This window comes from Bufo bufo, chromosome 1 (genome assembly GCF_905171765.1).
Source record: "Bufo bufo chromosome 1, aBufBuf1.1, whole genome shotgun sequence".
In the NCBI taxonomy this organism is placed as follows: Eukaryota; Metazoa; Chordata; class Amphibia; order Anura; family Bufonidae; genus Bufo; species Bufo bufo.
The window spans coordinates 264533538-264549030 of NC_053389.1; the positions used below are offsets into that span (position 1 = coordinate 264533538).

Sequence of the window (15493 nt, forward strand, 5' to 3'; positions counted from 1 at the left end):
CTGTATATACAAATCGGCAAGATGTTAAAAGAGAAAAGTTGTCTCTTTTTTTCTTTCTCTCTCTTTTATATATGGCATATAGGGAATGTAAATAAATAATTAAGTCAAAATAAGCCTAATAAAAATGCATTAACTCTTTTTTTAAGTTGAGCCCATAGGGAATTCTGGTATTAAAACGAAAAATCCAATCGGCCTCTCAGGAGGATTTTCTTTTTTATATTGCCTCCTCTAATGGGTATAGCAACCTTCTCAAAGGCAAATGCGTTCAGATAGTCAGTCTTAGGCCCCCTGCACACGAACGTGTGCACCCAGTGGTCGTGCTGCACAAACACAGTCCGTGGGGCAGCCGCAGCGGATCGCGGACCCATTCACTTTAATGGGCCCACGATCCAGCCATTCCGCAAAAAGATAGGACATGTTCTATCTTTTTGCAGAACGGACGTACGGGACGAAACCCCACAGAAGCACTCTGTAGTGCTTCCGTAGGGTTCCGTTCCGTGCTTCCGTTCCGCACCTCTGGATTTGCGGAATGCCCACAGAACAGCACCCGTGTATTGCAGATCCACAAATGCGGTCCGCAATACGGCAATGGGAAGCACACATTCGTGTGCAGGGGGCCTTACGGTCATGACACTGTATAAAAGTGTTGTGCGGCATTGGTGATATTAGTGCCTCGGGGGTTAGATATATAATGAAGATGTTCTCTGAACCTGGTTTTAAACTGTCTGCTGGTGCTGCCCACATACACCAGGTCACAAGTAGTGCACCTAATCATGTAGACAACACCAGCAGAGTTACAGTTAATATAGTTCTGAATCGCAAACTTCTCAGTATGTAGAGAATTTTCAAAGGATATTGTTTTAGTAACAAATCTTCAGGTCCGACATGGGTGACTTCCACATCTAAAAAAAACCCACTGATTTAGGCCAGGTGTTACTTGTAGATTGCCGTACACTGTTAAAAAACGAAGGAGACAATATTTTGCCCAGTGTCTGGGATCTTCTGCGCACTATACGACAGACTTTTCCGAGGATATCAAACAGAATATGGTCCTCAGAGTATGGGAAGACATTTTTGGATAGTCCGTTTGATCTCCACAAATTGATGACTGTAGGTGAGAACTAATGTAGGTGCATCATTTGCAAAAAGGGAACTCTGGTCCCCTTTGTCATTTGGACCTACAGTTACGTCCGAGGTTTGTTCGTTAGACACATTAATACCCCCAGCGATCAATTTGATGTTATTGGGTTTATTACGGAAAAAGTAAATCTACTCTGCTTTTATTGTTAGCAATATTAAATGCTCTGTTAAGCATCCAGTGAGAAAATCCTCTGTCACATAGGCGATCCCAAATAAGTGAGCATTCAGATTCAACGCAGCATCAGTGCTGCAATTGCGTCTTGCTCGGATAAACTCTCCGACGGGTATCGCCTTAATAGTGTGCATAGGATGATGACTGGAGGCCTGCAGGATTGTATTTCCTGACATTTGTGGTTTGAATGACCGAATTATGCTCCCTCGTTAGTGTAAGATCCAAGAAGGTAATGGTATTTCTGTCAAAATGACAGGTGAAACAAAGATTGTAAGGATTGTCATTAACGTACCCGACGAGGTCTGTTATGGCAGACACACCACCGCCCCAAATAAGGAGCAGGTCATCGATGTATCTGCCATACCAGACCACGCCAGGCATGAATGGATTGCCGCAGGAGAAAATATAGCGTTCCTCCCAATGCGCCATCACCAGGTTGGCTAGGGAGGGGGAGTACCTAGCCCCCATGGACACACTTCTAATCTGTAAAAAAAAAATTGGTTATCATTCTCATCAGTCTCCGTGCACTACTTTATGTATTTAGAGATGAGATTGGGTCAGAACCCCTGAAATCAAATATTTATCACCTATCCTGTGGATCGGTAATAAGTACTTTTCTGGGATAACCCTTTTAAAGGGAACCTGTTACCATAAAAATGCAAAGTAATCTGCAGGCAGCATGTTATAGAACAGAATGAGATGAGCAAGTTGATATATAGTTTTGTACTAAAAGATTCAGTAAAACTTACAGTATATGCCATTCACCTAAATTCCTACTCATTCTGGGCTTTGAAGTCCAGGAGGCGGTCCTATCAGTCATTGACAGCTGTGTATACACAGTCATAGAAAGATGGCTGTCAATCACTGACAGGACCTCCTCCTTGACCTCAAAGCCCAGAATGAGCAGGACCATAAATGAGTAAATCACAAGTTATACTGAATCTTTTCCCACAAAACTATATATCAATCGGCTCCGCTTTGACTCCCACCTATTTAATAATTATCCCCTATTCTCTGGATAGGAGATAAAGGGCTATTCTGGTTTTGGCAAGTTAAGGATAAAACAAAGTTGAGTAGTAAAAGTCATCTCTGCCAGGTGCATGAAGTAGGTGGAGTGACTATAGGGACCATCAGGCATAACTCCTTGGACATTTCAGGGCTGGTCATCCACTCAGTCTGGGGGAGTAGCTATAAGGGTGGTAATATTTACCCCGGTCCATTGTGCTTCAGGGACCCCTAAGGCCTCTCTGTCATGAAAGACACCATTTGGTGGGGGTGAAGGGGGTCTGTTACAGATTTTGCATGCATTGTGGTTCAGGAATTTTAAGTTACCCTACTGACCCCGCAGGCCACCTTAACTGATCAAGCTGAACATCATGTAATGAATTGAAATCCCACCTTCCTAAATTAAATAACTAAACACATACTGTATGAAGAGACCACCATAGGTTGTAATACATCAAGTGGATGTATAGCATATTATATTTAACCCTTTAATATGGCTTCTCATTTTGCATGTATAATATGATTCATAACTGATATAGCCCAACTTTCAAAGCTTTAACTTTCCTTTCTTAGGAGATGTTTGCCAATACTTGGCTACATATCCAGAAATGTTTCCTGTCAACAATATATCCAAGAAATAAAACGGGTCCACTGGGAACAATGATGTAATCAATATACAATTATAAATAGCGTCCGACTCCTAACTCGGTCTACATTCCTGACATGTCGTATTTGGCCCAATGTACAGAAGACACTGCAAATCATTATTTATGACCATTTTTGGAGATGCAACATGGCTGGTTATTTCATGGCATGGTAATTGAGCTGGCCAAGTATAACTGCTAGATATGGGTAACCTCCAATTCAAACATAATGAGCACTGTACTTGCAAATTTATTATGAGATTACCTTTCGACTTCCTGGCGCATTTCCTCACGTTTCTGTCTCCTGAGTTCTCTGCGACGTTCAAAGTCATCCATGGTGGCCACTGGAACTTCTGAGCTGAAATCTAAAACAACAGCAAAAACCACAGGTTAGACAAAACACTAATCTATCCTGGCACAGAACTAGGTGGCGCAGAACTAATTCTCTGTACTGCTTAATGTCAGATTTAGACAAATTATATATTATTACATGAACACCATGTATCACATATCCACAGTGTGGCTGTTAAATGTCAGACTTGGTATCTCTGGGGGCTCAACTGTGGGGCCCCCAAAGATACCAAGTACTGGGGTCTCCAAGTTGCCTGTCTGAACTGAGTTATAGTGTTCACGTTTGTCCGCCATTTCATTTACTTCTACTGACGTAGACAGTGCTCCGTCAGTAGATTGAGTGGTGGACTGACATGCGCACTTCATTTCACTCAGACAGGAGACTTGGAGATGCCCGTTCTTTGGATCGCTAAAAGTCAAACCACCTATGCTCACATAGGTGATAATTCTGTTTGTGAGATAACGCTTTTAAAAAGAGGACCTTAAGCAGATACAAGAAATCATTCCAACCACCCAACCCTAGCCCACACTAAAACATTGTTCTGTTTTTCCTCAGGCTGCTTCTAACATCCTTTTTAGATGAGAACAATCCCGCATGTGGCCCCATCTTTATTTCAGAGATGACTGTCTGCAGACAGGAGCTCTGGTTGCTACCTGTCCATTACGATCTTGTCTGTTCCTACCTTGCCAAGCATTAGATAGTAGCATTGATCGCGAATATTTTAATCACAAATTTTTATTGCGAATATCGGCACTTCAAGAATTCGCGAAGATGTAGAATATAGTGCTATATATTCGTAATCGCAAATATTCTAGATTTTGTTTTCATCAGTAACCTCCCTTCTTGATTGTGGGCCAATGAGAAGGCTGCAATGTATTTGTCTAAGCTTAGCAAGATCCCTAGCAACTAATAGGAAAGTTGCCTACCCCCTTACTATATAAGAACCTCCCCAGAAGCCATTTTCTGCTGTTTTTTGCAGTTCTGAGAGAGAGAGAGAGCAGTGACACTGCTGTGCTCTGTGCTTTTATCTGGATCCTATTCCTTATCCAATTACATTAGTTAGTTAGTTAGTTAGTTAGTTTGTTAGCTCATATATAATACAGATAGTGGGAGATGGTCAGTGTAGGTTAGATAGTAATATAGTGTAGCTGATAGGTTCTGCTGTCTAAACATACATGCTACAGACATAGTGCAGTGATGTCACAACAATACTTAGTGCTTCAATCAGTAATATCTACTAAGACCTTATAAAATGTGAAGTTGCATGTCATGCGCCAAAAATATGCGCATCATTTGCGCAATCGTGAAAATAATGACTGGAGATCATGAATTCTAGATCACTATTAGATAGATTGGTGTTACCAGATCATATCTACCAGAAGCTATAATTATATAGATAATTCCCAATAGTAAATAGCATGCTGGAGAACCATAGATGAAGGTTTAAGGTACAGGAGAGGCAGCTGTCTGTACTCTGTCCTGCAGTTTGTACTGTATGTCACGAGCAGAGCAAAAACTCCAGTCTCTTCAGGGAGAGGAAGAGTTGAAGGGGCAAAAAGCCCTAAATGATCTGCAGGAGGCAGCATGCAGAAGCAGAATACACAGGGCATTGCTAGATTGACACAATGGACCAGGGGCATTGAAAGAGCGAAGGTTTACAGATCACCAGGTGATATATGATGGTATAAAAAAATTCTTCAGGGGTTTTCCAATATCAATTAATTAAATTTACTAATTATTACTTTAATTATGAAAGCCTTACAGATGGTCCAGTTTCAGTCCTTGTCCCTTCAGTCATGTAGGAGGAGCTTCTGCTGAAAGCTGTGACCTTCGACATAGGCTTCTCTGGCCAGGAGCATCCTCCCTAACCTTGTGTGTCAGTGACATGTTTAAAGGGGCTGTTTGGCTCAATTAATTAGCTAAGCAAGCCTTCTTCTCTTCACAGCTGGTTCGAAGACAAAGAATTTCTACTCCTTTCTATTCCTCTGCTTGCATTTTGAGTGGATATGCACTTCTTTGCAGATTATAAGGCAGTGGTCAACACTCTGCCAGTCCATTGTCTCTCACATCTGCACACTATCAATCCCACAAATTGCAGCCCCATAAGATAAAAAGAAACTGCAGCTGCATCCCCTTCATCCCTCTCCTTTCTCTTACTCTACAAATTACTGAGCAGTGCCTAAGAAGTGTGAGCACTTTACAGAACCCCTTTGTCCTCAGATCAATTTATCATGGTCATATACAAAAAACAAAACAAAACATGAAGTAGTCAAATTAATATCCCCTGGAAATTCAGGTTTATGCTAAATACACGGTCCTAGGTCCTCTGAGCTGCATTTTTTGCGTTTGTGTGTATTATCTCTGGGTACTTTGATTTCCACCCCCATTCAAGAAGCACACTTGAGTTCTTCACTAATATATATATATATATATATATATATATATATATATATATATATTTCAGGGCATTTGCTGTTCCATTGAACTATATACTGTATATCTTGGTGGTCAATTGGTCATAATATCTGTTGATATTAGCATCTTTGTCCCCTCCTTGTGAATCCTGATGACATTACTACTGAGATTTGCACCTTTACATAGACTACCCAGGGCTATGATAATGTCGGTTAAATATATGCCAGTACAACATAGTTAAAAATGGTAAATCAAAAGTAAAATTCCCTTATGGAAATACAAATAGAATAATATTTAATAAATGCAAATAGAGCATTAACCTGGCTAGGAGTGATACTGGCAGACAATGTGAACTGGTGCTGGGTTCCAGAGGGGGCTGGGTTGTAGAGTGGGCAACAAGCCACTCAGTCTTGGTCAGGTTATTTAGATACTTGGCTAAGATGCAGTGCTGTGTAGTCAGAAAGACAATTTTCCAGCTCCAACTCCTCTGTATTTCCACAGTCTTACTCCGACCCCAGATCCAACCCCTTAAAAATGGCTCATGTATAAGTTTTAACTTTATTAAATAAATAGGGGCCTTAGATATAGATTAGATATATATTAGATATATATTTCAAATTTCTAACTCTTCCTAAAAACTAACGAAAGTAAAAATGCAAGAAGCTATGCATTTAATACATTATACAATATTAATAATATTTAATAATTTTATTCTAAGGATTGAGTTCGAATTGGTACTTTTCTATGGATTCTGACTCCACCCAAAACGGTCACAAACTAGGCTTGCCTAGATCAGAAACTAAATGTTCACCCCAGGTGAAAAAAAACTAGTTACAAGTGAAAATCCACCAATAAACAAAACAAATACAAAATGCTTTACCTAATAAATATCTCAAAACAGACATAAAAAACTGTAATTTAGTCTTCCCATACGTATACACAACCTGTATGTATTTAGTACCCCATATCCAGTACAATCAGTATGATAAAAATAATAGAGCAGATGATCTGTTTTTTATTGCAGGCACATCCCAAGTGTTTTAGGTTTCTTCTTGAAACTGGACAACCCCCTGAAGTCAGTTTTGCTTGAGTCTGCGTTGTTATTCCAATTTTTATGCCACGCCCTACTAGACAGAGATTGTGAAATTTTTTGTGACTTTTTGAAAAAATTTCATATACCCCCTCACCTGGATAACCACTCCCACTTTCCAAATCACTTTTCTAAAGTGGGGAGGGTGGCCTAAGATTTTAAAAAGTTGCAAATTCTTGCACAAAAACTGTGTGTACCAGCATTTGTGATTTTTTACAGCACAAAACCAGCATATAAGGCATATATAGATGTCTAATGCCAAATTTCATGTAGCCAAAGCTTTTTCTTTTTGCAGAAAAAAAAAAAAACAAGGCTCTTAACACTAGAAAGCTATGGCAATCCCCCGACCCCAAACTTCTGTGTTTGTCGTTAATGCTATATCCTTAAAAAGGTACGGTCACATGTTCGGGTTTCTTAATGCAATTTTGGAAGCCAAAATCTGGAGTGGTTCATAAAAGGATAGAAAGTATAAAGGACAGTACGAGGTGTCTTTTGGGGATTCAGTTCTGGTTTTGGCTTTCAAAGCTGCATCAAGAATCCTAAACATGTGGCCGTACTCGAAGAGGTTAATGGACTGCCAATAAAAAAAGTGGGTGCAAGATTGATAGAGTTATGCATGTGTATTGTGTAGGATCTGGATACTAACGCCTCCCCTACTGTTTCTTCTCTGTCCTTTCATCTATTTCTAAAGACAAAAACACAAAACTGAAATACTCCATACTCACGAGCTGTTGCTTTTCTTCTGTGATTTGTAATCCACCAGCTTTAATATAATGTCTTAGGTATCACTGAGCAGACACACTGTGTGCAGCACATCAAAGACGAGGCTTGTCTCCTCCACTCTGGAGATCATATTAAAGTACTACCAGAAAAGGGAAAGGCTTTGTGTCCGCACTGTGTTTAGCTAAACCGTCCTGTCAGTGCATAGTTTAACTTTCGGATACTGAATGCCAGATCAGCACCAAGAACTAGAGAGTTTCCTGTGAGGTTTTTGAGGCTGCCTCTCTGAACTTTGGGACAAAAATTCCACAATTAACCCCTTACATACACTTTCGCATTCCATGAAATTCCATGCACACATTGTTTAGAAGGCCCTCAGTCCTATGCGAACATGCAACGTGTAAGATTGTATATCATGCATAAAAACTCATTTGACAGAAGTGATGCAGAGCTTCTTATCATGTCCCCATTGGGGCTCACGATCTAAATAAATTCCATCTCGTTGACCTTACCCTTTTTTCAGGCATCTTCTCAAGTATAGTTTTACATGTAAAAATAAATCTAGCAACACCAAATAAACAATTGTGCAACAAAGGTGCAAGACTGAGGAAACCGGTTTAAAAAACATAAAAAAAATGACAGCAGTGCTAAAATTTCCAGGGAACAAAAATAAAGGGGGTCATTTATAAATTAGGCATATTCCAAGCACAAATGACGGCAAAACGGTTAGTTGCTCTGTTATATGCGACTTCGCCCCGCTAGCTTCAGGTCTAAAATTGTGGGCCGGAAAAGGGCGTGGAAAAAGGTCCAAATGTAAGACAAAAAAAGATGCTACACTACTGGCCGGGCAGGACAACTTCTCCAGGGCAAACTCTGCCAGTTGCGGCCACAAATCCAGTTTGGCTGCCCAGTAGTCCAGCAGATCTTCAATGGGGGGTCTAAGGGTGCTGGCCAAATATGCCACCACCTGCTGTTTCAGGTCCTGCTCCAGGTCTAGCTGCTGCTGGTGAGAAGTTTCTTCACTATGCGGGTGAAGATAGCTGCTCATCAGCGACTCTAGACTCAAGTTGCTGCTGATAGAGCTGACACTGCTTCTACCCCACCACCCTGCCACAGCAGCCATGGCAGAGGAACGTGAGCACAGAGCCCCCCCCATTCAGACCTGCGAGAGGATGGACGATGGCGCAGACAGGCAGCAGAAAACTGACTACATAGGATGTCTCTATAGTAGTTCAGTTTGTCCTCCCTCTCAGCGGGTGCAAAAAAGGCCTTTATTTTGGACCGGTAGCGAGGGTCCAAAAAGGTGGAGAGCCAGAAGTCATGCCTCTGCCGAATGGTGACAATTCGGCTGTCACTGCGCAAGCAAATGAGCATGCATCGGGCCATTTGTGCAGGTGACTCGGAGGGACTCCCTGCCTCCATCTCCACTGCATACTGCCACGGTGTGTCTGGGTCCTCTGCCTCATCTTCCTCATCGCCCTGTAGCTCCTCTTGCTGCTTCTGCTTCTCCTCTCCTGTCACCTGTGTTGAAAAACCACCCATTTCGCTACACAGTGGAGCAAAAACAATGTCCTCTTCCTCCTCCTCTAGTTCAGCCCCCACAGGGCTCATGTGGCCATGAGATCTAGGCGCCATATCTCCAGTCCTCTGACCAGCCAGATATATACCAGCATCTGTTCCAGGACATGAAGCAGTGGAATGATGTTGTTCATCCCCTAGCCCTGGTGACTGACAAATAATGTGGCCTCCTCAAAGGGCCTGAGCAAATGGCAGGTGTAACGCATGAGCTTCCACTGGCTGACCTCGAAGTTACACAGGGGAGCACTCCTGTCCACTTGGATCATCAAGAAATAGTTTATGGCCTTTCTCTGTTCGTATAGTCGGTCCAAAATCTGGAGGGTGGAATTCCAATGGGTGGAAACGTCGCCTATCAGCCTATGTTGGGGGATGCCGTTTTGCCTCTGTAGTTCAAGGAGGGTGTGCTTTGCAGTGTACAAGTGGCTGAAGTGCATGCAAAGTTTCCTGGCCATTTTTAGGATGTCTTGCAGATGGGTGGAAGACTTCAGGAACCGCTTGACAACCAGCTTGAACACGTGTGCCGTTGTCGGTCACCATGGTTCCGATTTTGAGTTGTTGCGGAGAAATCCAGGATTCAATTTCTGGATGAAGGACACGGAGCAGTTCCTCCCGTGTGACTCAGTTCGCCCAGGCAAATGAGGTGCAGAACAGCTTGACACCGCCGTGCCCTGCACATGTGGTATGCTGGAGGGGCACTGTGAATTGTCCCTGCAGTGGAGGCTGAGGACATGGTGGAGGATGAGGAGGCAGAGGCGGACATTGTCGCAGGATCAATGGCGTGAGAACGTGGAGTCGGAAGCGGCGTCACCTGGCCAAGTTGCTGATGTGGCTGTGCAGGAACCACATTGACCCAGTGGGCCGTAAAGGACATGTATTGTCCCTGACCGTAGTTACAGCTCCACATGTCAGCGCTGCTGTGCACTTTGGCAGACACCGACAGGCTCAAGGACTGGCCCAACTTCTGTGGAGCTGTGTGTGTAGGGCTGGTACTGCCTTTTTGGCAAAGAAATGACGGCTTGGGACTCTCCACCTTGGCTCGGCACCAGCCATCAGTTCTCTGAAAGGAGCAGAGTCCACCACTTGGAAAGGGAGGGACTGCAGCACCAGCAACTTGGCCAGGAGCACATTCAGCTTCTGTGCCGTTGAAGGAGTGCACGCATACTGTTGTCTCTTGGCAATCGCTTCGGTGATCGATTGCTGACAGAATGACTGATGAGGAGTAGGAGGAGGAGCAGGAGCATCAGGACCCGCATATGATGGGAAGGACAGACAGCTCCCTTTGGCTGAGGTGGTGGAGCCTTGACTGCCGGAAATCGGTTGCGTGCCTCTGGGTGATGCAGCGGTTGCTGCAGCAGGCTGAACCACCACATCGTAGCCACGGTTCTCCCAGGCCACTTTTTGGTGACGCTGCATATGTTGACGCAGGGCCGTGGTTCCAACATTGGCACCCTGGCCACGCTTCACCTTCTGCCCACAGATTCTACAAATGGCCATGTTCACCTCCTCCTGCGGCTTAACAAAAAACTGCCACACTGCCGAGTAGGTGATTTTACCCCCAACACTCTACATCAACTGACTGCTACCGCCGCTGCTTCCGTGGACCCCATGCACCACTACTTTCCAGGCAGGTAGGCTCCTGCGAAGCTTGTGGTCTACCCCATGCACGCTTGGCTCCCGACCTCCTACTCCCGGCCACGCTAGTGACTTACTGGCTCCACCGCTGCATCATGGGCAAGCTGACAAACTTTTCTCCCGATGATGATGAAGCCCCTAATTCACCCGGCTCCCAAGTGCGATCAGCTACATCATCATCATCATCGAGTACTGTCTGCACGTCACTGATCTCCTGACCCAGAGATCGTTGAGGAGGACCTTGACCGCTCGCAACACCAGCTCCCACGCCACCAGCTCCTCATCACTACTTTCCTGCCTACCAGAGGAAGCAGCGGATGTCTCCTCCACATCTTGGCTGGCCAGTAGTTGCTGACTGTCCTCTTGTAGCTCGCCCTCGCTGTATAGTGGAGCTGAGCCCACAGCATATAATACTTCTCTTGCTGAGGGAACAGAAAAGGACAGATGTAGGTTGAGGACAGGTGAGGGCACAGGGCCTGCTCCCGGGCCATGCCAACTAAGAGTTGTGTCTGACAAACCCACCGACTCTTGACTTTGGGTGTCTGATGTCACTTGGGACAAAGTGGATGGCCGAGTCAACCATTCAAGAACCGCTGGGTTGCTGGTCAGGACACGACCACTAGATGACACCGGGAGCTCAGACCTCTCGCTGCGACTCCTGCTGCCACTCCCCCTTACTCTGCTGCGACGTGTGCTTGTGGCAGAAACATTTAGGCCTCTGCCACTCCCCCTATGCAGGGCCTGGCACTTCTCGGTCTGACATACTGTTAGATCAAATAAATAAATAAATAAAAAGGAAATTAAAACACCCAAAAAAAAGTCAATAATTTTCTCACTTCACCACGCAATGGCTAATAAGCCCCAACGCCAAAATGGGCTTTAGAACATATAACTGCACCGCTGAAGGGCAAATAGGCCCTTATTTTTTTCCACTTAGTTTTGCCACAAAAGGCTTTAGAACATATAAACTACACTGCTGAACGGCAAATTTTTTTTTTTTGCCACTAATACATGCCAAAAAGGGCTGTAATTTTCTCACTTCACCACACAATGGCAAATACTTTTTCTTGTGCCACTAATGCACACAAAAAAGTGCGTTCGAACATATAACTGTTTTTGTCACTAATACACGCCAAAAAGGCCTGTAGAACATACAGTGCTTTGCAAAAGTATTCACACCCCTTGACTTTTTTTTTGTATTTTGGTGCCTCACAGCCTGAAATTAACATGGATTGTTTGTTTAATTTATTTTCTTTTAATTAAATTTTTTTCTTTTCATTGTGAAGCAAACATCAAATAGGACAAAATAACAGAAAAAGTCAATGTGCATATTCACCCCCCCAAAAGTCAATACTTTGTAGAGCCCCCTTTTGCGGCAATCACAGCTCCAAGTCGCTTTGGATAAGTCTCTATGAGCTTGCCACATCTTACAACTGGGATTTTTGCCCATTCCTCCTTGCAAAACTGCTCCAGCTCCTTCAAGTTGGATGGTTTGCGCTTGTGAACAGCAATCTTTAAGTCTGACCACAGATTTTCTATGGGATTGCCAAAAAGTCAAATTTTAGTCTCATCAGACCAGAACACCTTCCTCCATACATTTTGGGAGTCTCCCACATGCCTTTTCGCACACTCACAATGTGCCTTTTTGTTTTTATCTGAAAAAGTAATGGCCTTTCTTCTGGCAATAAAAGCCATCTCTATGGAGCGTACGGCTTATTGTACTCCTATGTACAGATAGCTCCAGTCTCTGCTGTGAAACTCGCAGCTCCTCCAGGGTTACCCTAGGTCTCTGTGCTGCCTCTCTGATTAATGTCCTCCTTGCCAGTCCGTGAGTTTTGGTGGGCGGCCGTCTCTTGGCAGGTTTCCTGTTGTGCCCATGGCTTTTGGTTATGATAGATTTGAATGGTGCTCCTGGGGATCATCAAAGATTTGGATATTTTTTTTTACTAACCCTGACTTGTACTTCTCAACAACATTGTCCTTACTTGTTTGGAGAGTTCCTTGGTCTTCATGGCAGTGTTTGGTTAGTGATGCCTCTTGCTTAGATGTTGCAGCCTTTGGGGCCTTTCAAAAAAGGTGTGTCTATGTCATGACAGATCATGTGACATATAGATTGCACACAGGTGGACATCATTTCACTAATTATGTGAGTTCTGAAGGTAATTGGTTGCATCAGAGCTTTTTATGGCTTCCTAACAAAAGGGGTTGAATACATATGCACATGCCAATTTTCTGTTTTCGATTACTAAACAATAGTTTTATTTATATATTTTTCTCATTTCACTTCAGCAACTTAGACTATTGTGTTCTGATCCATCACATAAAATTCAGATTAACAAAACATTGAACTTAAGGCTGTAATGTACCAAAATACAAAAAAAGTCAAGGGGGGTGAATACTTTTGCAAGGCACTGTATAACTGCTCTACTGAACGGCAAGTAGGCCCTTACTTTTTTCCACTTACACTCCACAAAAGGCTTTAGAACATATAACTGCACTGATGAACTGCAAATATATATATTTTTGCCACTAATACAAGCCAAAAAGGATGTCATTTTCTCACTTCACCACACAACGGCTAATGAGCCCTTTTTTCCCCCACTAATACAAGTTGAAAAATGCTTTAGAACATATAACTGCACCTCACAAGGGCAAATAAGCCGTAGAAATATTTCCTCGTAATAAACCCTGTTAATGCCTGTATCAAACAGCACTTGCACCCCAATAACAAGAACGGTTTGCTGGAATTACAGAGCTGAAAAATGGCAATTTGGGTCCCCAGTCAGTACAGCAAGGTGTAATAGGATTGTTCCTATTACCCAGGCTGTAACCTCCATTATTGAACCCTGTTCTGCTTCAATACTGTGGAATGATTCCTCCCTATCCTTTCCCTGAACTTCTATACAGCAAAATAAAAGTTTTAAAGTCTTTTTTACCACTATCCCTAGCGGCTGCTGACATCTCTCCTTGCACTAAGTACACTGGAAAATGGCTGAATCCAGGATGGCTGAGGCTATTTATATGGCAGTGACATCACAGGGCTGGCTGGCTACTAATTGGCTGCATGCCTCGCATTGTGGGTGATCCCTCGTTCCAAGAGTTCCTTGCTCTATGTCCAAACACGTGCAGCAGCCATTTTAGGAAAAATTGCAATTCGTTACCACGAAGCGTGAGGAAATTCAGTCAACTACACTTCGTCAACTACAATTCGCTCATCTCTAGATATGACCTCCCTTATGCCACTAGAGCACAATAGGATCTGGACCTGCTAGAAGATTGAGGCAATCTGATCCACCAGTTAGAGAATACTGCCCTGTATCAATGTCAGGAGAATTTCTGCCAGGTGTAATGATTGACTATCTCTTTAGTATTCTCCTGATCTTTTTTCTTTATGTGTCCATACATACATACATACATTTGGATATTTCATGTCTGAAGCTGTTAAGTCATTTCCTCACTTTAACTTCCATCTCTGTCATTTGTGCCAATAGGTTCTTACCTTTTTCTTCCTCTCCATCTATGGACATGGACAACTCATTTGGTTTTCAATATATCTATATTCTGCTTACAAACAAACCTAACTGACCACTTTGATATATCGTTTTCCTTACTATGTATTAGCCATTTCCTCTGTAATACCCTCTGCCTTCTCACTCTTACCCTGGTCAACACAGAACTTATCACTAACCTGAAATAACTAACGAGAATTAGCAAGCATTATTACAATAATAGTAACGCTGGGTTTAGACTCGGATAAACTTTGTTCAGCCACCAGCAATCCACACATAAAAAGACACATATTACAATTGGGCAATCGCGCATGTTTCTGTTCTGTGGAACTAACTTCTTCATGCCATGTCTGTTACAGCTATGAATAATCTCAAGAAGAAATGTCCTGTCTAAAACTAATCTTCTGAACAGTTACTCTTTAAAGAACATAGTTCCATGGCACACCCACTAGTTTTGCTGTGGTCCAGTCATCCCAAGGCTTTTAACCCAACTCCTCTTTTCATAAATTGTAGGAGAGAGAAGGTCTTCATAACCAATTCCTACTGGTTTTCGGTACTGCAATTTAGTGGTGGTTTACCTCTTCATGGACCCCATAGCACTCAAGACTCTGCCTCTAAGAACACATTTATAACATTTCAGTGCAATGGGGTTTAGGTGATAAAACAATCCTCTTTTCTCCATAGTCAAGTTCCGTTGTCTACAAAAGGATACCTGAGACATATGATAGATAAAATGTAAGCCCCCAGGACCTTCTGCAGCTGAAAGAGTTATAGAGAACAGTGATACCAGACTTTAGGGATCATCTGTGTTAAGGGGACATCAGTGGCTGGCAGTGTTATAGAGGCTTCTGTGACTGAACCTATGGCTGGTAGTGCTATGCGGTATTTATGTCTGGGGGCTTTTGTTGCTATCAGGATTGAAGGCATATCTGTGACTAGAAATATTGTAAACCTCCTTGTGTTTGGCAGTGTTATGGGCATATCTGTAGCTAGCAGTATTATGATGACATCTCTAGCTGGTTGTGTTATGGAGGCCTTTGTGGGTTGCACTGTTATAGGGGCTGCTGTGGCTATGTATTATTTGCTACTAGACACACCTCTGCAGCTAACATTTTTATAAGGTCTACTGTATTTGGCTATGTAATGGGGACATCTGTAGCTACCTGTCTGGCGGTGTCATTGGACAGATGTTGCTGGCAGTATTGAGGACACATCTGTGGCTAGTGTCCTGAGAAG

The 15493-nt window shown here is 43.1% G+C and overlaps 1 protein-coding gene across 5 annotated transcripts in view; it reads right to left on the minus strand.

Annotated features, from left to right (window-relative positions):
* CALD1 (caldesmon 1) overlaps positions 1-15493 on the minus strand; it is a 187009-nt gene that overhangs the window by 96595 nt on the left and 74921 nt on the right. For 4 of the 5 annotated variants that reach the window (XM_040439192.1, XM_040439195.1, XM_040439193.1 and 1 more), the window contains one exon: positions 3227-3326. In XM_040439192.1, the coding sequence (XP_040295126.1) occupies positions 3227-3297 (71 nt within the window). In that variant the 5' untranslated portion in view covers positions 3298-3326. Of the gene's footprint in view, positions 1-3226; positions 3327-7543; positions 7756-15493 lie in introns of those variants that run through there. The other variant, XM_040439191.1, reaches the window with a different exon arrangement.